The following is a 24,304-nucleotide window of genomic DNA, read 5'->3' as shown; positions in this document are numbered from 1 at the left end:
GCTTCTTTCTCAATTCCTGTTTTCTCCTCCTGTTCTGTAGGAGCTGTGCAATCAATTGTCACTGAAAATGTCTGACAGTCTGGATAATGAAGAGAAACCCCCAGCTCCCCCGCTGAGGATGAACAGTAACAACCGAGATTCTTCAGCACTCAACCACAGCTCCAAACCACTTCCCATGGCCCCGGAAGAGAAGAATAAGAAAGCCAGGCTTCGCTCTATCTTCCCAGGAGGAGGGGATAAAAGTAAAGTATCAGTGGCCGGGCATTGTAAAGGGGCTAGTGTTTTTTTTTCTTTCATTGTCACTTTCTTTCTTGGGTAGTCCTTTCTGGAGCATTGGCTGTGTGGGGACTGCCTGCCTGACCTTTCCGTCTACACCTTCAGAGGTTGCGTTTTGTCAGAGGATAACATGTGATTGACTTAACTGTGGGTTTACAGAAAATACACTTAGGCCGTGTTTGCATCTCATGTAAAATTGAATTCATGGTGTTCAAACAAGGGAAGTCATAACAACAGCCCTGTCTTGAATATATGAATAGTGACTTTCTTTCCGTTAACTTAGAGGGGAGTTTTAATTCCTTTCCAACTGTAAGTTGTCCTTTTTGGAAGTTTGAGTGTAGGTGGATTTAATTCTATATACCTTTCTGACAACGGTGAAAATTCTGAATTGTGTATGCGGGAGGCAGCCCGAGTTGTCACATGATTGTCTCTCTGGCTCTGTCATGAGGTGGGAAGACACTTCTGAGTCCTTTGTTCCCTCTCTCATTCCTCCACCATCAGCCCCATTTGCACGAGCATCACAACAATGTATTGACATTTATCCTTGTGCTGTTCATAAAACCATTTGTGATACTGAGGGGCTAGAGAATCTCTGGTAAATAGGGGTCAGGTTGCATTAATAAGCATAAACTTAAATATGGCTTCTAAAAGTGTGACTATTGAGCTGGAAAAGGGTGAAGCAAGCACCACAGCAAACTGCCAAAAAGGAAAAAAAAAGGGGGTATCTTTAGAAAAGGGACACTTGCCATCCACTCCTTTGAGTTAAAACAAATAGCTTTGCAAGTCACTTACGTGGTGTGAATGAGCCCCACAATTCATACTGTAAGGAAAGCCAGCACTCTTAGTAGGACCAGGATTGCCTCTTGTATGCCACTGTCACTGAAAAGGAGCTTTATTTCTGGTGACCCATATGGAAAGGAGGATAGAAATGTCAAACCCCTGTGTGTGAAGACAAGCAAAAGGACAATGAAGCACTTTCCGCACAAGGGGTCTGCAAACACGCACAAGGAATGGCCAAAGGTGTGTTTTAAGATACCGAAGTGGGTTCCAGGGGGGAAAAAAAAACTGCCCAGAGCAAGGGATGGTTTGAGAAATTTCTGGTGTGCTATGCCTAGGAGACCAAGTTCTCAGCGAGCGTGGTGCAGAAGAAAGAACCATGAGACCCTGCCGCTCCTGTGTTGCATCTGCCACAAGTGCAGGAAGCGACTGAAGCAGGGGACTGTGTGCCTGCCCGAATCTTCATGGTTAAGACTGCCATGCTTTGGAAGCCTTTGAATAATACCACTTGTCCTTTTGAAGAAAAAAGAGCCAACCAGTGCCTACACGAGCTCAGCAAAAACAGAGAGGCTGACATTTCTGTTTTGTGCCAAAACCTGGAAGTGACCTCATGGTGAAACCATTGCTGCCTGACACAAACCTATGTCCAAATCTTCTCAGGGTTGGGGGAGGGGGGAGCCAAGCCAAGTTTCTGGTGTACTGGCACACAAAGAGAAAAGCCTGGATAACTCCTTCTCTCCTTAAGGAATGGTTTGAACAGTGCTTTCTTGTGGAAGTTCAGAACTGAAAAAAAAGAAAAGAAAAGAAAAATCTTGAATTCAGAGCCTGCTGATTCTTCCCAGTCCTTCTGGTGTCTCAGCTGCATTTGCCAGTGTATCCTCTTCATGTTAAGGTTATCTTTATAACGAGTTGCTTGTCTCAGATCCTTGAGCCCTTAGATCAGTGATCCAGCCATTCAAGAAGACTTAGGCCAAACTAATGCATACATTTGTTGTTCAGAATCTCACAAAGCCTCCTCTGTCTGAAGATCTTAATGCATGGGGTTCTGACACTATCACTAATGTTGTCTTCTTAATAAAAGAAACAGTAGATATTTAACAGAGCCTTTCAGTAATACAAGCTGACAAAAAAAAAAAATCTGGGTAGAGATGGTGACATAACTTTCAACAATCTGTTCCGAACAGAGTCTTTAGCTAAGAAGAACCTATAGATGAGGCGGAACATTTGGTCCAAGAGCACTCATTGGCTGAAACTGAACCTGTTGATGCCGCTAGAGGATGACTCTCAGGAAGCTTCCGGTACCCCAGGGATGATTATCATAAGTGATGATGAAGATATTTGGGAAGCTGTGGGACTGGAGACAAACACAATTAGAAGCAACAGGTGCAGAGTCTTCAGAACATGATTAAACCCTCTCCAAGAAAGTAATAGAAATTGATACACTTATACATCAAATCGTAACCTGTTCAAAGATTGAGTGGTTTAGAAGAACTCTGCAAGGAGGTGCTGTGATGCCTTCAAGATATCACTTTGGAGAGAAAGCATCTTCCACAGAACTTCAGTCATCAAGGAGAACCATTTAATATCATTACTGGATAGCTGATAAGCTGCCCTCAGACCAAGTGTGAATGATTTCATTGAATTCTCTATAAAGAGGTGCTAAGAGTCTTATTACACTATGATATTAGGAAAAAACCACCCACAGATGAGCCTAAATCATGAAGGCGGACCACTTAAGTATGCATAATAGACACTTGGTAGGCCACTTTTAGACAAAGCTTGAACAATTCAATTTGAACTCTGTCCAGAAGTGCTAAAGTATCTTCAGGAAAGACTTGAGGAGACAGCATCTTCAGAAGAGCGAGTCATGAAGTTTTACTACTTTAAGCCACTTGCTTGGATAGGGCAAAAATCACAAGCAAGTTGTTCCAATTTCAGGAGTGGATTCCAATGATTTGGGAGAATATGAAAACCCATGATTTGAGCTAACAGTGCACCCCTGTTCATCATTTCACTGTCACCCCCATTTGTCTCTCTGCCATAATGAGCACGACATCCTCATCACCTCTGGGAATCCTCTTAAGATCTAAATGGAAATGCTGTAGAGCCTATCATTTTTACAAATTTAAGCTATGTAAACTCTCATTATTCTCTTTAGGTAATGTGCTGTTACTGTTTTGTTTCACTATGCAAAAAATTATCCATGAAAGCTTTCAAGAGTTTGCATGTGACCTCACTTTCCCTGCCCCCTCCACTTTTTGGGAAACCTCCTAAAATCATACTTTCCTCACCTAAACTCTACTACCTTGAGGGTTGCAGGGGAAGTTGACCCTCAGAGGTAAGGAGGGGTCGCTGTTTCCCTGTTTTCTGCCTCTTGGTGACTCCTTGGGTTATAGCATGATCAGTTGCAAATGAATGGGAAGAGTACTGGATTTGGGCTCTGAAGAACCTGGATTGGAGTTCAGCTCAGCTACTGATTATGGTGACTTTGGGCCAGTCACCGAGTTTCAATACCTGTTAAATGCAGGGAGTGATACCTGGGCTACCTCCTTCTGGTAGCCAAATGCAATTCTAAGTATTAGAGAGCTGTTAAAATTAAAAAGTGCTACAATATGGTGAGATGGTATTACATTTGTATCATTCTGGACCTTAAAAACAAAACAACAAAACAATCAGATTTTTTAGAACTCTTGTTTCTTTCTTTCCTTTTTTTTTTTTTTGGTTGAAGTACTTTTGTGTCTAACTAGAACTTATATGTTGATTATAGAAAACTTTAAAGAAAATGAAAATTGCCCATAATTTTACAAGCTAAAAATAACCACTGGGTTGGTACTTTTCCTCCTCATCCTCTTTCTTCATATCATATGGAACTTGTTTATCAATATATAAAAAGATGGAAACTAACGACAAACAGAAAAAATAAAAGTAGCCCGTATTCACAAATCTCAGAAATGATAACATTTTAGAAGATTTCTCTCCAGATTTTTTGTGGTGTTATTATATATGGATATGGATATAGATATAGATTATATAGCTATAGATACAGGTTATATATATAAAATTCTCATATACAGCTTTTTTACATAATTAAAATCCTAAGAGTGCAGTTTTATTTTTTCATTTTTTACTTAATATGTACTTAAAAGTTTTATCACAGATATTTTCCTACATTTTTAATAAGTTTTCCTAAATACCATTTTTAATGGTGTGTAATATTTCACCATACAGTGGCATCGTGGTTTATTTGACCAGTTATTTTGTTGGATATTTGGGGTCCTTCTCAAATTTTTGTTATAAATATCATTATATTGTCTATCTCTTGAGTTAAATGAAAGCAGAGATTTTTGCTCATTGAAGAAGTCTTTTTAATAGCTACATTCCATTGACCAAATGGAGTTCAAGAGATAAGGAAGAAACAAAATAAAAAGCAGCAGCTGTAGTTTCCAAATTAAGGATCTATCTTTGTTAGAGACTGTTTCAGGAGCTGGAGCTTGGCATTAGAACGAATTAAGAGAGACATTTTCCCACCATGATACTTTATCATAGAAAAGTTTTCAAGATGTAGAGCAGGAAAAGGACATCCTGAACAAGTGCTTTGATTTGATTGTACGGTCCCCGAGAAAGGTGAGACCGATCCGGTTTCTCGGCTGCTAAAGAGCTTGGAGCCCAATGTGTGGCCCATGCAGAGCACTCATAATGGGACCGCACGGTATGTATGCACTTTGTATTGGCTTTCTTCCAGGCGCCATTTTATGTTTCTGTCTCTGTACTGGGTATTTTTTCCCTTTTACTTTTCTTACCTACTTTGAATTTATGCTATCATACTGTATTTTGTGTCTTCTTGTAAGCCGCCTTATACCCATTTGGGAACAAGGAGGGGACTAAGTACATGGATGAATGAATCTGAGAAACTACATCGATAAATAAACCAGTAGGGCAAATGCAATGAAGCAAATGAATCAGCCAGGACCCTGCAGACGGCATAGGGCCTCTAAAAATAATCAATGTTAAGGATGTGAAGCTTGGAGGAACATGTGGGAGAGAAGCAGGTGAGGCTGCATTTGGAGGTGACGTGTTCTGTGTGACGTCTGTGTCTTCTGATGAGCGCTTTATGTGTCCCGTGTCATGTGCCACACTGGAGCATTAGGCGGGTTTCAGAGGACATGCGATGCTGTATCAAGAGCTGTATCTTTAGAGAGCACGGTTTATGTGCCCTTTGTTCACGGGGGACCAAGAGAGATTTGGGAGCTGATGAGCTTGGGATTGAAGTGAAGGGCCCTCTCCCTGGAGGAGTACGAGGGGATAAGTAGATAGAAGTCAACTCAAGATGAACAAGAGGTTATCTACCATTTACTCACTAATTCCCAGGTGCCCAAATGTGCCAGGCACTTTATATGTATTGAGTCTTTTCATCCTCACAACTACTCTGTATTATCCCCTTTTTGCAGATGAGGTCACTTAAGTTCAAAGCATTTACGTAGGCAGCCTAGAATCACATAGCAGCCAATGGAAGGTCTCTCTGACTCCTGGCCCTGTGAGTGTTCTGCTTCATCACACTACCTTGCAACAGGCCAAAGGGAATACGTGGTAAACTCTAGTTTGCTCCTTGCCTCCAGAAGCCAGCGGTGGCTCCCATTTTCCCTTAAGATGGTGGTGTACTTTGAAGCATATTTGAATTGAATTTCAGGAGAGGGAGCCATTTTTTCATCACCACTCAAAAGGGAAGAAAAAAATTTTTTCATTTTTTTTCTTAAGAAATGACGGTGAGAAAAAATTTTGAAAATAGAGATGTGCTAACATTGGATTTGGGCATTTTGTGGGTTCGATTCTCATTTGGTGTGTGTACTTGGCAGGCTTAAATATTGCTTACTTGAAAAAGTCGAGGCTGTGCATGAGGGTGTTCATATATGTGAAAAAGTTCTTCAAGCGCCATATAGTTTTGTTATTATATTGCATATATATAGTTGTTTTGATTCCTGGCATGTGCTCTTTTCTCTATACACTATACAGGAAGGCTTTGCTGTGCAACAATAATATTAAAGAAGACTCACTGATCCTTTATGGTCGTGTTAATCAAATGTTCTGGTCAATGCACTTTATTAACTTTCATCTAATTAATGCACAATAAAAAATACTTAGTGTGATAACTAGACTGAACAGTATGCAGTCTTTCTTTGGTGATGCTAAAGACCCTTTGGGATCTTGCAGTAGCCCAAGGTTGTTATCATTGCACTAGCAATGATTGGGAGTCAAAATTAATTATCAGACAGCCAGATGTCAGAGACTGCTAAATCCTGAATGGTTTTTACATTCTTCTTGGTTCTTCAAATGTAAACCATACAGCTCAGCAGAGTGCTCTTTGGAGATAAAAGACCTTAGCCATTGGGAAGCCTCAAGGATGTGGCATCTTGCCTGTCCTCCAAGGTCAGTGCCATGCTCCAGAAGTAGAACCACCTTGCCCTGTGGTTGAAATGGGAAGAAGGTGGGATAGTGATTTCCTCTGTCTGCTAGGGCCTTCATTTCTATGTCAAGGCCAATAAAGAGGGAAATTGGGTGCCAATATGGTGGCCCGCTAAAATGAGCAGATGGTCAAATTCAAGAGAAGTATGGAATTCTGGATTGGGAGATGTATACATGAAATGGAAGAAGCAACAGGGAGATCTAAATCAAGAGAGGAAACAGTGTGTGAGGGGGAGGTTAGGGGGTAGTGACGATACTGGGGATGAATGAGAAGGGGGGGAAGGCAGAAGAGAGTTGTTTCAAACATGAAAGTGAAGTGTTGCAAGCAGAGGAAAATGGACACTAGCTAGGGAATATGCAGTTGCTTTCCGTCTTAAAGCAAATTAGGTCTTCTTTTTTCTGTCTCTCAAACTCATGCCTTATATAATTATCCTTTGAACAGGAGTATCTGGCTTAGGACATTGCTTCATTGCCTTGTTTTGATTTCTTTTGTTTTCAAACATTTCCCAATAAAATTGTTGCATGTGTGGACTAGGTGTAAATGAGAGCAGAACCAGTGTGTGTTTCCTGGCAGGAGATGGTTAAGAGTCCTAATGATTTGCCAGAATGATTGTTGTTGCTGAGTATTTTTGAAGATGATACCCCTGCAGGTGAGGGCTATCTGTGCATGAGTGGAGATCACTAGAAGGAATCACATGGGACCATCATTTCCTTTCCTCCAGCATCCCCATGGAACACCAAACATCCACATTGGGCCTGGAGCTGCTCTTGCAGAATGAAGTACCACTTTTGAGTTTTTATCTGCACATTAAAGGCTGCTAACATTTGGAGAATACATATGGTTTTCCATAGCCCCTGAAGACCTGGCAGGAAGACATGGGCTTACTCTTTCACCAGAGGGGATGAACTAAGCATGAAGAAATTCCAGATATGCTGATTAGGGACTATGAATTATTGAGAGCGAAATTTTCTAGGTTCTTCTGTTGGGGGCTCATGGTTTTCACAGGTTCTACCTGAAGGAGGTAGAACCTTCCACCCTGGGCCTTCTCAACTAAATACTTAGGGATTTGCTAACATAATAAAAGATTATAAGAGCACAGAGTGTTTAAAACATCCCATTATAATCCTCTTTCTCAGTAGTTATATTTTCATAGACATCACTCATAGGATGGGAAGTGCTGAGTAAAAAAGTGGCAGATTAGATCTCCAGCAAAGAGAGTCACCTGTTGCTGAGTATACTGCTAATGAAATGATGTATTTGGGATGGCAGAGATAACGGTGTTCAAGGTGATTTCATTTCAGTTGCCTCCTTCAGATCTCTTATGGCGGAAGCAAGGATTAGCCCCCATTTCGTAGAGGACGGCAAAAGGTTAGGGACTCAGAAGTTAAGTCCACAAAGTTGTCCCACTGTGGGTTACAAAGCAAGGCAGACCTGGACTTTAGATCCCCCCTGACCTGTAGTCCAGTGGTGGCTGAATATCCCACTGCTTGTCATAAAATGATGGCCATCTAACTTGTTTTGCAAATAGGGTTTTAGCCCATAGCATATGCAAAAATGGAATTTTTACAGAAGCAAGTGACACCCAGGTGAATCTCACCCCCTTTCTCAGGCTGCAGTGACAACAGGGCCTTACCTTTGTCTTTACAAGTGACTCCTAAAAGTCTGACTGGCTAGCAAAAGGCAATAGCCTTGGTAAAAAAAAAAAATGTTAATTATTAATTATTTCTCTCCTTTTTTTCTGTTCAAAAATTACTCATGCTTTTGCAGTTAAACTATGAAAGAACTATAGGAAATAGAACATGACAGTCGCCTCTCATTCCTCTCAGATTCACTTATAATCCAGTATTTAAGGATTTGGGTCTTTTTCCTCATTAAATAAATACCAATTTCCTTTTCTGCTTGGAATCTGTATATATTTTGCCCAAGATGTTAGGTTGAAGCCAAAAATACATCTGTGACATAGAACCTGTTTTTAAATATTTTACCCACCTTGCACTGTCAATTTCTTTAAATACTTAGCTCCAAAAATCAAATCTATTTTTGTGTCTTACTTTCCTGTGTAGTCACCATGTAGTACCTTCAAGTATTTCCAGTGGGAAAAATAAATTTGAAGACCTGCAAATGATGTTCTTTCTATGCTACCCCCGCCCAAAATAGAGGAAAACTAGAAAATTATTCCCTCCCCTGTGTAAGGGAAAATTCACATTTCATGAAATGAATAAGAAATTCTCGCGGATCCCTGCTTATCCTGTCCCCCTAAACCATATTTGTTTACAGAGCAGAAGCGTCAGAGATGAGAACCGTCTTTGTAGAAATCAGTCCCTCTGGCTCTCTTCTCTCTTTGACACCACGTTCAAGGCTGCTGTTGCCATAGGAGGACCTATAACCCAGAACTGCTCGGGAACACTTCTTCTTACCCAAGTATAAGGCTTCAGAACATTTCCCTCGGGGGGAGGGGGTGATTATATGGCACAGTGTACGCTGTGACCCACACATCAAAGGCTGGAGCAGAACATTAGGTAGTGGAGTTGTTGTGTTTTGTTTTGTTTTTGAATTTAAAAAAAAAAACCAAAACACAACAACTCCACTACCTAATGTACTTTCCTGGTAGTTAAGTAGACACGAAGCCATTTTAATTCTTAAAGGCCACAAGGGCAACATTCTGTAAATGATCTTTGTGAGGCATTGACTCACAGCCTCTTAGTGAATGGGAGAAATGAATGAACCACAGGAAACACCTATCACCCAGCTAAAGAGTGACCGAGTCACTGAGGATAATCTCTTAGGAGAAGTAGAAGTTGTTGCCTACAGGAGGTAGATGGCCCTTTAAAAATCCTTACATTTCTTCCTAACGTGGCTTTCACAGAGTGAAGCTGGGAATATTGAGATGAGAAACAGGCATTCTGGTATGACAGATCTCTAACTTAGCTATCCCCTCTGCTCCTGCTGGAAATGTTTTTTACATCTGCACAAACTGTTTGGCTTTCAGGAACACGAATCATTTGAGTACAGATTACACCTGAGCAGGGAGAAGGGAGGTGGGTTTCTAGTGTCAAGCTGAGGGTTTCAGGGTGCAGGTCCCTCCTGGGAGAGCTCCAACCCTAGCAACTTCAGTACAAGCCTCCTTGCAACATATCTTGATAGGCCTCCTGTATCTCAAAGGAGTTCAGGGAACATCACAGGACAGAGATGTGTAAGTAGAAAGCTAGGCTGCATGCTAACTTGAAGCCCAGATCGAGCTTGCTATCTGTCTCAGTTTAAAAATGAGATGGACCAGAATTGGATGTGAATAGAGGCTTCCCTGGAGCACTGTTTATAGTTTCCTGATATACTTCACTCAGAAAAGATTTGTATCTGCTCTTTATGTGCCTAGCTCCATGCTGAGTGTTATGGGGCATAATACACAGAAGACAGGGTTCCCTGTCCCCTCCTATAGATTTGTAACTTTCAGTCTGGTTGCAGAGTTCACACACACACACAGTTTATAGGAAATGCCTAGTAGGTGATCTTAGAGGCAACAGATAAACAGATGCAGTTACACAGAAGTTCTCCCTATTCCATCCCCCCTGTATATTTTTCTTCTCAGCTGGTGTGAAGTAATCTACCATTTGGAAGCCCGCCCCCACCATGCCTTGTGTATCTTGCTAGCAGCAGATAGCTCCCCGAGTTGTCTTCCAGAAAGTACCTTCTCTATTATATCATCCACCTGCTCAAAAATCTTTTCTAGCACATTCTTTATTACCATCTCCAATTTCGTCTTCCTTCTTACTTTCCAAGGCTATACCCTATCTCTTTACCTGTGTGTCATCCCACTTCCTCATCAATATGCTGTATACGTTCCTACTTACAAGCCTTGCTTCTCCTGTTTTTGTTCTACTTAGGGTGCCTTACCCTTTCCTGCCTGTCGATTTTTTTTTTAAGATTTTATTTATTTGAGAGAGAGAGAGAGAGAATATGAGTGGGGGCAGAGGAGAGGGAGAAGCAGACTCCACACTGAGCAGGGAGCCCGATGCAATGTGGGGCTCCATCCCAGGACCCTGACATCATGACCTGTGCCTAGCCATTTTTAAAGACCATCTCTCAAGTCCTACCTCTTCTGGTAAGCTCTCACCACAGCCTTCTGTCCCCTTTTCATATACTACGTCATTTACACTCTGTTCTTTTCAACCTACCACCTGACTGTCTTTGGTCTGGTAGTATTGATCACTATTTTTTATTTGCTAAGTGTGCTTCCCCAGTCAGATTGCAAGTCTAGAATATTACTTCAGTTCCTAATGAGCGACCTAGCACAGTCTGTCACTACACTGATCCACAAGGCTGTGTACACTGTCAAAGGAAAGAAAAGTGGGACAGTAGCAAGACAGAACTGTTCCTTTTAGAGCCACAGTTGTGAAATGCTTTCTGCTTGGAACTAGCCAGCCTGAGTGTGTGTGTGTGTGTGTTTCTTTGGAAAAATTATTTCTGCTTTCTACATCATATTTTGCTTTTAGCTTTCTCTATTAACTTGGCTTTAAATGTCACTTATTTTTCCTATGCCCCATGCCATAACCTCATGCTTTCAAAGAAATGATTATTTTTCTGTGCCTTTAGGCTCCGTTTATGTAGGAAAACATTTTCCTATGTCTGTTCACGGCCATTCCCTTTCTTCTCCTACATGCTCTATTTTCAAGGAGCTAAAAAGTGCTCTACAATAGAATTCTGGATGTAACCATATGACATTATCCAATGAGAAAGCCCAACAAAACTTCCAGGAACTATAGGGGAAGATGAGTGGAATTCCTACAATGAGGAAGATCCAGGTGACCATTTTCTAGAACGCTTTCAGAAGGCAAGCATAGCATCATCATCCAGGAATTCCATGTGGGGGAGAATTGGTCACTTTGCTGTACCTTGTACCCTGTCCAACTCTGTTGCCAATATATGCTTTTGGCCCCAGAGTGGTACCTGGCAAGAGGTATGTCTGAATGAGTTTGGACTCATCCCTGCCATTGAAGAAGAACAGCCCCACTGCTGCCACCAACATCTTCAACTGTAACAAGAACTTTAAAACATACCCTCCCACCTCACAGCCTTTATAGGGAACCTGAATCCTAGTCTCCTCACCCATGAACACATAAAGGTACATAGGCATGACTTGTCTCCATCTTATAAGGTCTCATTTCATGTAATGAAGGTCATTCATCCATTCATTCATTTATTCATGTGCTTATTCATCAAGTATTTGTTGAATCGGTTACTGTGTTAGATAGATTTTGGGATACAGAGGTAGCTAAGTCCCAGTTCCTGACTTTAAGGAACTGACGGCCTAGTGAGGGACACGGACAAGTCAGTCATCAATTAGAGTTTACTGTGGTAAGTGTGGTACAGAACTGGGCACTGAGGAGAGGCAACTATTCAAGACCGAGGGGAAGTTAGGAAAGTCTTCCTGGACGAAGTGAACACTGAACTGAGGTGAGTCTTAAAAAAGAGAGCTAGTCATGTCAGGGATGGGTGGCATTCCAGATAGAAGGAGCAGCATTGTGAAGGCTGGAGGCATGACACATTATTAGCTGGAGTTCTATGAATACAACTACAAGTAGTTCCGAATAGCTAGTGCATAGAGCATGAGTTAGTGAGGGGGGTGGGAGATGGAACCATGGAAGTAATTGGGGAGAGGATCCTGGAGGGCTTATATATGCCAAACTGAGGGCTTTGAATTTGATTTTGAAGGCATTGGGGAAGCAATGATGCAGAACATTATCAGATTTGTGTTTCAGAATATCACTCCAGCCACAGGAGAAGAGTAAACTATGGGGGCGGGGGCTGGGGGGGGGTAAGAGGAAGGAGACAAATGGAGTTATGTGGCTGAGAAATGACAGTGGCCTGGCCTATCGGCCAGTATCAGAACAGAAGAGGACAACACAGAGGGAATATTTATGAGAAAGCATTAGCAGAGCTAGGCAACTAAGAGGATGAGGAGAAGAGAAGGGTGAGGTAGGGAACATGGGATGATTTGTCATTTCTTGTTTTATGTGGGAGAAGGCAGTGGAAAATTCATTTACTTTTGAAAATATCAAAATAGAGGTGTTCAGAATGCAATTCCATGGGGTCAGGGTAGAGCAGAGAGGTCAGACTTGACATCCATATGGTAAACCACTAATGTAGCTGGGAAGAGGAACCATACAAGTAGGTGAGGTGGCCAAAGGGAGAGGTGTATTGCTAAGAAGAGATGAGGACCTAAGACACTCCTGGGAAATACTGTTTAAAGAGTCAACAGAAGACCCAGAAATTCAGCAACAGGCTCTAGGAAAGGACTGCATGAAAGAAGGCAGGAAGGATTTCATTTCATGAAGTTCAGGGTCAGCAATATCAGTTTAGACTGAAAGGTCAACAGTTTTAAGGACTGAAAGTGGGCATTTTCAAGTAGGAGATTCATTCAGGACCTCAGGGACTCATTGCACTGGTTTGAGAAGTGAAGGTTGAAGAAGTCTGGGTTGCCTTTTCAAGAAGTTTAAGCTCCAGAAGGAAAGGTGAAGCTATAGCAGGGAGAGAAATATGTGAGGTGTCAGAGGGTTTTAATTTTTAAGGATGAAAGGGATCTCAGCAGGTCTCACAAGCAAGACAGGAAGTGTCAGTAAGAAAGGAGAGATTGAAGATACAAGAAGAAATAGACAAAATAGTTGGTGGTGTGAGAGCCCTGGAGAAGTGAAAGGGACTGGTATCTGGAGCATCAGTGGAGAGAGAAACCTCAGGCAGAGGGGGTGCGGACACTGCTTCCGGTGAGACATGAGATATTACTGATGGAGAAAAATGCCATTGGAGTGGGACAGAAAGCCAAGTCAAAGGAGTTCCAAACTGATGGCCTCCATTTTTCTCAGTGAAGTGAAGGAATTTCGTATGCAGAAAGTCAAGGAGGAGAGGGTGAAGCAGAAGCTTGTGCAAAAGTGGGAAAGTTCTTGAATATTCAGTAAAAGAAGTGGGAAAGGAAGTTGGCAACAAACAAGAAGAATATTGTCAAGCACACTGATGACCCAACTATGGTCTCTGACTTTTATAGTATGAGCCAATCTACGTAGCTGTGTGATTTTTTTCCCCGCTAATAGCTTGTCAGCCTCAGTCTAGAATTGGAGGTTCCATGGTGGCATTCTATTAGAGTAGATTTTTGCAGGAAAATGGCAAGAGTAAGTCAGAGAGTGGCATTGCTTCCAGACCAGTGGTTTAAGAGTAATTTAAATGATGCACCAAAGAGTCTAGGCTATAAGGAAGCTGGTAACTTGTCAAGAATGGAGGGATCCAGGGACTAGTATTTTTGTTGAGACCAAAGAACAGTTAAAAAAAAGATTAAGGGCTGGAAAGAGAGCTAACATTTTGGGAGGCTGGGATAATGGGGTTTAATATTTCAAAGAAATGATCATTCTGGATAATGAAAAGGCCTGGGGTACCTGTCATCCTCCACTCTGTGCATGATCTGTGGAGCTTAGAAAATCATTTGTCCAGGTCTCACCCCCACAAATCCTGCTATAGTAACTTCTGGGTGGGCCCTGGGCATTGGTCTTTTATAGAACTCTACAGATTATTCTAATGAGTGGCCCTGGTTGACAACCACTAAGTTACTGGTGGCCATAGGAGCAGATTGAACTAGAAGGGAGCTGAAATTGGTTAGTGTTGAGGGAGGTCAAGGAGTTAAAAGGAAAGAGTGTGGAAAAGATGTCCATTTATATATATCACATTTCACAGAGTGATGGCAGCACTGAGGGTAGGAAGGAAGACCAGGAGCCTGAGTCCTCAGTGGATAAGGCAACTTGGCCAAGAGCACTGAATGGCAGTAACCTCAAAGAAGGGGCTTTTGTAGGCAAGTGCAAAAGTACTGATCTCAGATCAACAGCTTTGAAATAAAAGGGGAAAAGCCGCCCTGCCTCATTCCTCCACACCTAAGAACTTGGGGTGAGGAAGAATGAGCAGTGTCCATCAGGATTATCTGAGGAAGTGATACCCCCTTTAGAGAGTAGAATTGGAAGTTCTTATCCACCCCAGTTGCTTAATGGAGAAAGCTGAAGAGCTTTACAAATTAAAGGTGCTGGGCTCTGCCCCAGACTAACTGAATCTGAATCTCTCGGGGTGAGGTTCGGATACCTTCCTCTCTCTAAATTTTCCCAATGAGAGTGATGCACAGTGCAGTTTGAAACCTGAGGCAAGAAGTGAAGAGAGCATTTAATGAAGAGGTTGAAGGTTTAGGGAATTGGTAATGGAATAAGCTGTAGGTACTGGGGAAAATACAGGACATTGATTGGGGTAGGGCATAGAGGAGATGATGGATGACTAGGAGGCTTTTCTTTCTTTAACATGTACGTGAGATGGAGAAAGGTGTCAAGATGAGTGACTCTCTGGAGGTTCACTGGCCCCTGGAGTTATAGCCAGAATTCTTGCACACCCAGAGGGTCCCAAGGCCAAACACTTTGTAGATTGTAGTCTAGTTGGCAACCTGTGGCCTTAGTTCTATGTTCCAGTAGGGTATGGATGATACACTTAGAAAGTGGTACTCATTTGGGCTTCTGCTCTCTGCAGACATCATCCCAGAGCTTATCAGGCTGAGTCTTACTGGGCCAAGATTCAGGTTAGACTGCATCTTAACGTAAATAACCAATACTCAGTAGAATTTTCTGGAGGGATATACAGACAGACAATTTAGTGTAAAAGAAAAGAGACAAAAAATTCTCATCTAAGCACATTCAATCATATTTACTGAAGACTAGGACTCAAAAATGTTGTTGTTTTTTTTTAAGTGATACTGAATAATAAATGGTGTAGCTGTTAAGAACGTGAGCTCTGTAGATATGGTTGGGACCTAGGTTCAAATTCTGGATCTGACACCTGCTAGCTCTATAATCCTGGGTATGTGGTTGAACCTTACACGCACTTTCCTCATCTACAGAACAATAATACAATACTAATAAGGTTTACCTAATGAGACTGTGATGGAAATTAAATGAGATGACCCTGGAAGCACTTTTTGCACATGGTGACTGTTCCCTAAATTAAAATCATTAAGTGTGCAGACATAAGCCAGGTGCTAAGGGATGTGAGAATGAATAAGATATAGTCTTTTCTGTCAAGTATCTCCAATTTTATCTAGAGAGACAGGTATATAAAGAAGAAATAACAATCCAGTATTGATCCATGCCAAGATCTGAGTACGCACTGGACAGTTCTATGGAAGCCTGAAGAGAAGGGCATTTAACTTCATCTGCAAAGGGAAGACAGAACAAGACTTCCCAAAGAAGAGGAAGCCCAAGAGTGAGTGAGTCTTCAAGAATAGGGACTAATGGGAGTTATCCATTCAAAGTGTGGGGTGAGGGATCTTGGTAAGATAGAAGAGTTGCCAGTACTTGGCCTAGCATGAAAGTCTTGGCAGTAAGAGAAAAATCTAGCCATTTAGGGAGCATGATGTGGGTATGGGGCAGTGGGGGTTATGGCAAGAATAGACCAGAGAGGTAAGCTTGGGGCAGATTGCGCAGGCCCCTGGGTAGCATGAACTTCTACCATATGGGCAATGGGTGGCATTTAAGGATCTTAATGACAGGGATGTGGTCAGATTTGTGTTCATTATAAAGTAATGAAGAGCAGGAGGCAAGATTGGAGGCAATAAGACCAGGTGAGAAATATCGGTACCTTAGGTTAAGGTGATGGTTTGTGGGGAAGAAAGGAAGAACATAGATTCAAGATGAGTGTGGGAGATACACTAGAATTTGGTGACCAATTAAGGTAGAAATACAGTGGCAATCAAAGAAGCTGCCAAATTTATGGCTTGGGAAGTTGGGCCAGTGCTGAATTACCCAGTAACAAGAGTAAGCAGGGGCTGCAGGCCCCACAAATCAGGGGCCCCCAAAACCTGGCCACATTTTTAGTCTGTATCTGTAGTTTTTAGAAAGACTTCATCACCTTAGGAGTAGCAGAATTTTTTGGACTTTTTAAACTTTTTATGCTTTACTATTGTTTTTATTTGAATTACATATTGGAGTGGGATTTCATAATCTTTTCATTGCTCAGGGCCTCCCAAAAGAGTTGGTGTCTAAAGCCTGAATCCTTTCTGATCTGAGTGGTTAGTGGTATCATTTCACTGAGAGAACATGGACTTGGAGGAAGAGCAAGTTTGGGCTTCCTGCCTTTGTTAGGCTTAGCCCTGAGTGAAGGGAAGGGCATGATCAGGCTGGTGAGGGACTGGCAACTGGGTAGCCTTCTAGAGAGACTCCACAAGACCAATTCATATAGCTCAGCCCAAGTGAGGTGGTCAGGGCTAAGTCAATAGTCCTCAAACATTCGGCCAATACTAACGGAAAGTAAGGAGAGACTGCTAGCAAGAGAGGTCATGAATGCAAGTTGATACAGTGATTGGAGACATGGATTGAACTATGGGTTCTCAACCTAGAGTCGGGAGAGTTTTAAACCTTTTAAATTATATGCAAAATTGTTTAGATGTGTACAGTGTAATTATGGGCAGAAGTTCCACAGCCTTCTTCAGATTTTCAGAGCAGTCTTTGACCCCGAGAGAGTCACCTGTCACTAGGAGTAGATTAACTATGAAGCGAATAACACTTCTTTAGAGTTCCTCACTGTCTTGGGACTCTTCCAAGGCCCTAGGAGGGACCCTGGAAGCCTTTGTAGTGTGTTTTTCCTTAAAGAGAGCATTCCTCTTGAATTGTGTAAACCATTTGTTCACACAATACCCAGATCATCCCTAGCCACCCACGGATCAGGAAGTTACCCGGTATGGGTTAGTTTCTGGCATCAGATACCATCCAAGAGGGACGAGTGCAAAGAAAGGACTGTTAAAGGCCAAAGACTGCATTAGAAAAGGCAGAAGGGGAAGCAGTGCCAATCAAATAAAGAATGGTCACCCATGGAGGAGGAGAATCAGACCACACTGTGAAGGAAGTAAAAAGAGAGATAGTCAGCTACACCCAACATGGATGGGAGAGCAGGGAAGAGGAAAAACAAGGACACAATCAGAGGAGTGGCTTGGATAATGGCCTGGTGGCCAAGCAAGTATGAGTGGTAGCTATGGGACCAAAACACACAGCAGAAGTAGCTACCCACATAAAAAGGTCTAAGCTTCATATTCAATAAAGCAGACTTGCTGTAAACACAGCATCCAAGCTGAAGTCAAGTTGAATGGCACATATATACTTTTCAGAATGAGTCCTAATGTGTTCTGTGGCCAGACAAAGGCTTTGAGTGACCCTTGTTTCCCCACCCCCCACCCCCACCTCCAATCTTTCGTCCCTAATCCTGTATCTTAATCTTCTTACTCCTTGAATGTCTGTATTTCTGCACCATCTCTCTGTCCTCTGGCTGGAGATAGGGAGTAGTGAGAGAGGGTAGAAAGGGAAAAGAAACAATGAGAATGACATTTGAACGTGAAAGGTTTTGAATTGAAAATTTATCCTGGGTAACCCATAAAACCAGTAATCCGTATGTGGTTAATTGAATGTTGTCTAAAATTCAGGCCAAGGAAACATCTATTTGAACCAGAGTGTTCTAAGTTGGCCACCCTGGCAATTCTGAGGTTGACTGGTTTCAATTGGGCAAATCATGCTGACTTTCCCATTATTAGGAGGGTGAGTATTTTTATTATCTTTTGAGTGTAAAATGCACCCCAATCAGAGATACGTGCTCTGATATGCTTATGTGGCTATTATGGAACCTACCTAATGCCATTTTACATTTCCAGGGCAACTTCCTTATGGAATCTATTCCAAGATAAACTAATTTCATTACAGTTCCCAACTTAATTTCTCCAGTGATAATATCTTTAAAGGTTTTGACATATTAACTGTGGACGTGTTTCTTCATAGTTGTGTCACTATGAAAAATCCGCTACTTGAGGACAATGATTTTGAATGGCTAATATGACAAAAAAAAATTAGGAATATGGAGAAATAGCTACAAACTGGAATGACTGAGCCAAGGCATTGATTTGAGGTTACTAAGAACTAAGTAAAATTAATTCAGTAAAAAGCAGCCATTTATATTTTCTTACTAGCAAAGTTCTGGGGAGTAAATGATTACAAACATTTTTAATGATAAAGATGTGTAACATTAATGGTTTGCAGTAGTGTTCTCACTGAAAGAAGACAAAGAGTGTATTAAAATATGCTTCATAATGTAAACATAAATTAAATAAGTTCTATTTCGCTATGGTTAACATGGAAACAATTCATTTATGCTTTTATAGACAGCTTTAGCACTTTTGTGTTCTTTTTTTTTTTCTAATAGTAAGACTTAGCTTAATGCATTGCTTCTTTAGTAAGTCCTATTCAATCCAACAAAGCCAGTTGACCACAATATACCTAGATATCTGTTGGTTACATTTTTAGGCTGGTAAAGGACATAAATCAATGGGACTGCAAGTTTTGTTGGAACTGGATTTGGGGAATTTGTAAATCAGCTGGATGTAATACTTTTTGTCAAACTCTCAGCTACTTCTGCAGATGAAATTATAATTTCTGGAGCTAAATCCTATTAAGCTTGTGTTGGATTCAGTTGTCTTTCAGCTTTGTAGTTGTTTTTGATGAACCTAATTGTACAACTTAGAGATGACAAAACTATGTCCCCAATAAATACCTGTTAACATTTTGCCTTTAGCCAATAAGAAGAAGGAGAAAGAACGCCCAGAGATCTCTCTTCCTTCAGACTTTGAACATACGATTCATGTGGGGTTTGACGCTGTCACCGGGGAGTTCACTGTAAGTAAGCTCCTTATTGTTTTGCAAGCCATGAAAAAATTCCTTTGTGAAAATAGGTTTCAAGAAAGCCTGCCCGTGTCCCAGAATGTCAGGCTTGATGCTTTGGATGATTTCAAGGAAGATGGACTATACCGAGCCAATCCCCATTGGAACTAGAGAGTGGCAAGAGTATTGGGAAAAATTATTTTATCCATCGTAAAAATGTCTAATCGCAGTTAATCTTCAATGTGATTGGAAATGTGAATTTTCTATGGCACAGGAGATGTAGTCCTGGTAGAGACTCTTTTGAGTCTGTTCTTTATTGTTTGAAGTGAATCAGAGAATCAGCTGATTTAACTTGGCCAGTGAAGACAGTCCATCTGAATAATTCAGGCTTGACATTAGAACCTGGATTACTCAGATAAGCTAACCACACTAACCAAAAATCTCTGTACAACTGACCTGGTCTTCCTTTTGATTTCAAGAACATGGCTTATTTTTAGGCTTATTAACAGGTATATTTCAAAGGCCTTCAAAACAGCAAACCCCATGTTTCAGGAAGAATATTTATGAATATATCTTGTGTGCTTTAGTGGTTATGTGCTTTAAATATATGCTATCCACAATAAATACCAATACAAATTCTCCAGAAAGACCAGAGCTATAGACTCAGCCTTTCTTTGGATATTTGTAGTGTTCAAATAACACAAGATCTGTCATTTTGTACTTTTTTTTTCTCCAAGATCTGGCATCTTTGTTTTTAGATGAATGAAGGAAAAGATGTGGCTAGAAATATGTCCCCAGGAAGATCAACTACCTTTTTCTGTACTAGTAAGGAGCTCAATAAAAATGTCCATTCTGAGATAATGAGTACTTTTGAATGCATTCAGAAAAAAAGTCTTTTATGATATCATCACCCCTGAATCTTGGGTTCTAAAACCAATAATTTTAGAGGTTAAATAATCAAATTTTCTGTTTCGTAACTTGATGGTTAATAAGTAAACTTATATGACTGAGTGAACCAAAAAGAGGTGGGGGACAAATTAACTGGATTTGGAGAAGCAAACCATGTCTCTGAATTGACAGCCAAATTGCCCCCCCCTTTTTTTCCAATTCTGGAAGTACGCAATATGAAAATAAAATCAAAATGGAGTAAACATCTTGGCCTTGCAAAGTGACATGAGCTGATTATTTCTGTACTCTCAATACAAAGTAGAAGAGAACGTAAAGAAATACAGATGTTGCTAAAGTTGAGACACTGGTAGCATTTAACCAATTTCATCCCTGGAGTCAGAGACATTATTCAAATGGCCTTGACTGCTGTCACCATACCATTTCTACTGTCACCACCCCCCAAAAACAATCAGAATGATTTTTGTAATCTAAACAAAAATACTACAACTTTTTTGACATTTGAAATAGTCAAAGCACTTCAACTTTATAAATGTGGTCTAATAACTGTTCCCTCTTTTTATTTTAAGAATGTTATGCTTCCAGTTTTGACCTGTTTTGTTTTCTGTGTGCTTTTCTTCTGCATTAACTTTTCTTATGTTTTATTGCTCTCATGCCATGTTTTTTTTTTTTTTTTTCCTTCCTTTTTATGGTCTGACGTGAATGCTTTCTCCTCCGCTATTCTCATGTGACATTCTGGTTCCTTTCTAATTTGATTTTTAAATTTTTTCTGCACTTTCCAACTTGCTTGACATCTTATGATACCATCTATCTTGAGCTCTTTCTTTGTTCTTTTGGGGTTCTGAATGGAAATGAAAAAAAGTGAATCACCATCATTTGGCTGACTGCATTATCACTTGGCCATTGGTTAGAACCCAAAGAACCCACCAGAGAGGGCTGGGGGTGGGATATACGACAGGCACTCTTTTCAATTTTGGCCAACAGATTGATACAACTGAACCCAATCAAACCAACACCTGCCCCCCCCAACACCTCCCCAGCACCCAATTTAAAATAAAACATCTTTTTGGATGCAAGCAGTTGTTGGAAATCCTTTGAAGATATGGACAGTCAATGGGCTAAATTTGGAAATCTGATGCATTTATTGCCCTCTTGTGGTCTTTTGAAACTATTTGTCCACACATTGTATTTAAAGACACCAAATTCTGTCCTTTTTAATTCTTTTCACCTATGGTTTACGTTTACCAACTTTAAAAACTGCCCAATGATAATAAGCTTTTAAAATCATTTTGGTGGTAGCATTTAAAATTGGGCCCTGTTTGCCACTGTATCACTAATGTATTGCGTGTGTGCTTGCGTATGTGCACAGGCACGTGTGGTGGGGGGCATATTGCCAAATTTGATTATTGTTGTTGCTTAGGTTGAATTTTGAGCAATTTGTTGAACTGTCTTGTTCAGTTGTCTTCCAAGGGTCTGTCATTATGAATGCTTGGATGCTGATTTGGTGTGCCCCTTGCTGATTGTCCTATGGCTAGTTGGTCCATATAACCTTTACACCTGGTTATACGCTGGGACCTTGAGATTCAAATTCGGTTGGGAGGTGAGATTTGGGTTATTAAACTATGAAAAGTCCTTACCCTTTATATTGCCATTTTTGTCCCAAATACTTCAGAACTCCCCCTTCCAGACCTCTAGACCTGTGACGGTCGCTTCCAGTGAATCAGAGGGAAAAATGGTATGAGTGATATACATGATCATTTCTTATAAGATAAATGCTTGGCCTGTTGTATCATGCTGCCATTTTCCTGGGCTACACCAGACAATCCCCAGCTTGTTGTACATCTGGTTGTTTTTGTACACGTGGTCAGGCATTGAAATGTGCTCCTGCTTCTGATGCTCATACTTCTAGGTCTCCATTAGCTGTCTTAACTTTTGGGATTTGTTCCTCAATCTGGAGTAATGAGATGGCTTTCTGATGATGTGCCTTTGAGGCATACATTCAAATTTAAGTGTAAGGTCTCATTGATCGACTAGTTTATCTCAACTTCTCAAAGAAACAAGAAATGATGTCAGCAGGGTAGTCATGGGGTAAGTATAGTTGTCTGAAGGATCTTCTGCAATTGACAGCATGTTTCCCTGCTGTCTAGTGATCACAAGACATTGATTTATCACAAAAGTTTGGAAGTGCCATCAGAATGTATTATAACTGAGAATATTCTGATAATTACGGTAATGGTCATGCCAGTGATGTCTGCCCTAGTGGTTATGTGCAATGCATACCTGGTTTTGTAACACTTAATAACTCCTTTGGCCATGACAGTATTAACCAAATGCTATTAATTGCACTTAGAATCAGAACTGGGATCATGCATGGGCTCCTGAATTCAAATATGTGGCTTAAGGCTTTAGCATCGAATTGCGTGATTAATGCATGTCAAAGTGTCGTTTCACTGTGCTTGGAGTAACCCCAAATACCAGGAATCAAAGACCTGTATCCCAAATCAAACCAGTTGGGTCGAAGCATGTTTCTGTAGCTTTGGAGACAATCTCTTAATTTAGACAAAGTCATTACCTTATATCTGAACTCATTTTGTGGGAAGCCAGGACTTCAGAACTGTAGCACTAAAATGGAAATTGTTCATATATGCTTTGAAATGAAATGGTTCCCCTTTTTCCCCTGGTCTAAAGAAACTCAAAGGTAGAGTCTGACTGTGTGGGAAATCCTTAATCTAGTTTTCCCTAAACCAGTCATGACTTTCTCACTGCATCTTGCAGAAGAATCGCATCAATGAGAATGCAGTGAAATTTAGCATCCCTGTGTCACCATCCTGTCCATTTTAGCCACACAGACACTTCCACTGTGAAACTGGAAATTGTTACCCAGAATTGGGAACTGAAATTTGTAAGTTCATCACATGGCCATTGGCTACCTGTGATCACCCAGTCGTAAACACAGACTTACAAATTATCGCCAAAGCTTTTCATGATGCCATCCTTCTTCCCTCCAAAGTCATGTTTCTGCCTTCTGGTAATTTCTCCAGTCCTTTAACTGTAATTCTTACTATTGTGTATTTATGGAGGAAACACCTGGCCCCAAGTGGAATTATGCGTCCCAACTTGAGAACGTTGTCTTTTTTCTCCCCCTCTGTTTCCTGCAATCTGTTGCCCTAACCTGTCCTGCCCCTGATGGAGTTAAGACCTCTCGATTTTCATAACCGCCCCATTTGAGAAGGGATGACCCCCCCCATTCAGACCCATTGGTTTCATCTCCTCCCACCTTCTAAGTTGTCCCACATTCTGTTTTAACTTTCTTTTCTTTCTTTATTTACGTCCATTACAGCCAGATCTCTATGGCTCACAGATGTGCCCAGGGAAGCTCCCAGAGGTGCGTCACAGGCCCAAAAGAAGCTTGCATCAAAGTGCTTCTTTGAGATGTCATAGCACTGCGCAGCAGGTTCATGTGTGTGCAGTAGAGTTGTTGCTTGGCTTATCTCACTTTTTCGTTGTCATTCCCAAACTCTGGAGGCCCACGTCACACATTGTTTTGCCGAGACTTCGGAGGGCAAGGCCACGCAAATTGTGTCTAGATGCACTCCAGGAACAGTGTGTCTGTCTCTCACTCCAAGTTGCCCTTGGAGGCTGGACAATTACAAAATGGGGGCATCCGTAGGCTGAACATGTAGGAAAGAAGGCTCAACGCTCAACGCGAAGCTAATCTTTCAGCGTAATTGGTGCAATTGTCCCAGGTTCGAGTTCCAAACGCTCCCTCCTCTCTGCTCTAAATCCTTTAGAGTATTGCCAATTCTCACAAGGCTTTGCCACGGGTGTCACAGTCCCCAGGTTCTATGTGGCCAATGAGCAAAGTGGGAAGGAGGGGATGGAGGGAGGTGAGGAGAAACTATTTAGCACCTCCTGGCTGTTGCTCCTCCTCTATTCTATTTTTGCCTCCCCTCAATCTCCCTCTGTATTAAAGCCCTAGAGCACCCACCCCCCAAAATTACATTTTGTAATCGTAAAGCGGAAACTGCCCAAGGGTGAGGCTTTTCTTCCATTCGGAAAGATCTTCCGATTACTACATGTATGTGATTCTAGTCATATAAAATCCATTGATCTGCACTATACTATACTGTGCACAAATTTAGAGAAGTCTTGCTATGTCTGCCCTGAGTCGCCAGAA

At 41.3% G+C, this 24,304-nt stretch overlaps 1 protein-coding gene across 7 annotated transcripts in view; it reads left to right on the top strand.

Moving 5' to 3' along the window:
* PAK3 (p21 (RAC1) activated kinase 3) overlaps positions 1 to 24,304 on the top strand; it is a 247,269-nt gene that overhangs the window by 154,441 nt on the left and 68,524 nt on the right. For 5 of the 7 annotated variants that reach the window (XM_004769075.3, XM_045068266.1, XM_045068265.1 and 2 more), the window contains 3 exons: positions 41 to 242; positions 19,136 to 19,236; positions 23,468 to 23,512. In XM_004769075.3, coding sequence (XP_004769132.1) covers positions 68 to 242; positions 19,136 to 19,236; positions 23,468 to 23,512 — 321 coding nt within the window. In that variant the 5' untranslated portion in view covers positions 41 to 67. The remainder of the gene's footprint in view (positions 1 to 40; positions 243 to 19,135; positions 19,237 to 23,467; positions 23,513 to 24,304) is intronic. The other 2 variants (XM_004769077.3, XM_004769076.3) reach the window with 1 other exon arrangement.

The sequence above is a fragment of the Mustela putorius genome, unplaced genomic scaffold (genome assembly GCF_011764305.1).
Source record: "Mustela putorius furo isolate JIRA1106 unplaced genomic scaffold, ASM1176430v1.1 tig00003901_pilon_pilon_pilon, whole genome shotgun sequence".
Taxonomy (NCBI): Eukaryota; Metazoa; Chordata; class Mammalia; order Carnivora; family Mustelidae; genus Mustela; species Mustela putorius.
The sequence above is the reverse complement of the archived record's forward strand: the minus strand, read 5'-3'. Positions and strand labels throughout refer to the sequence as shown.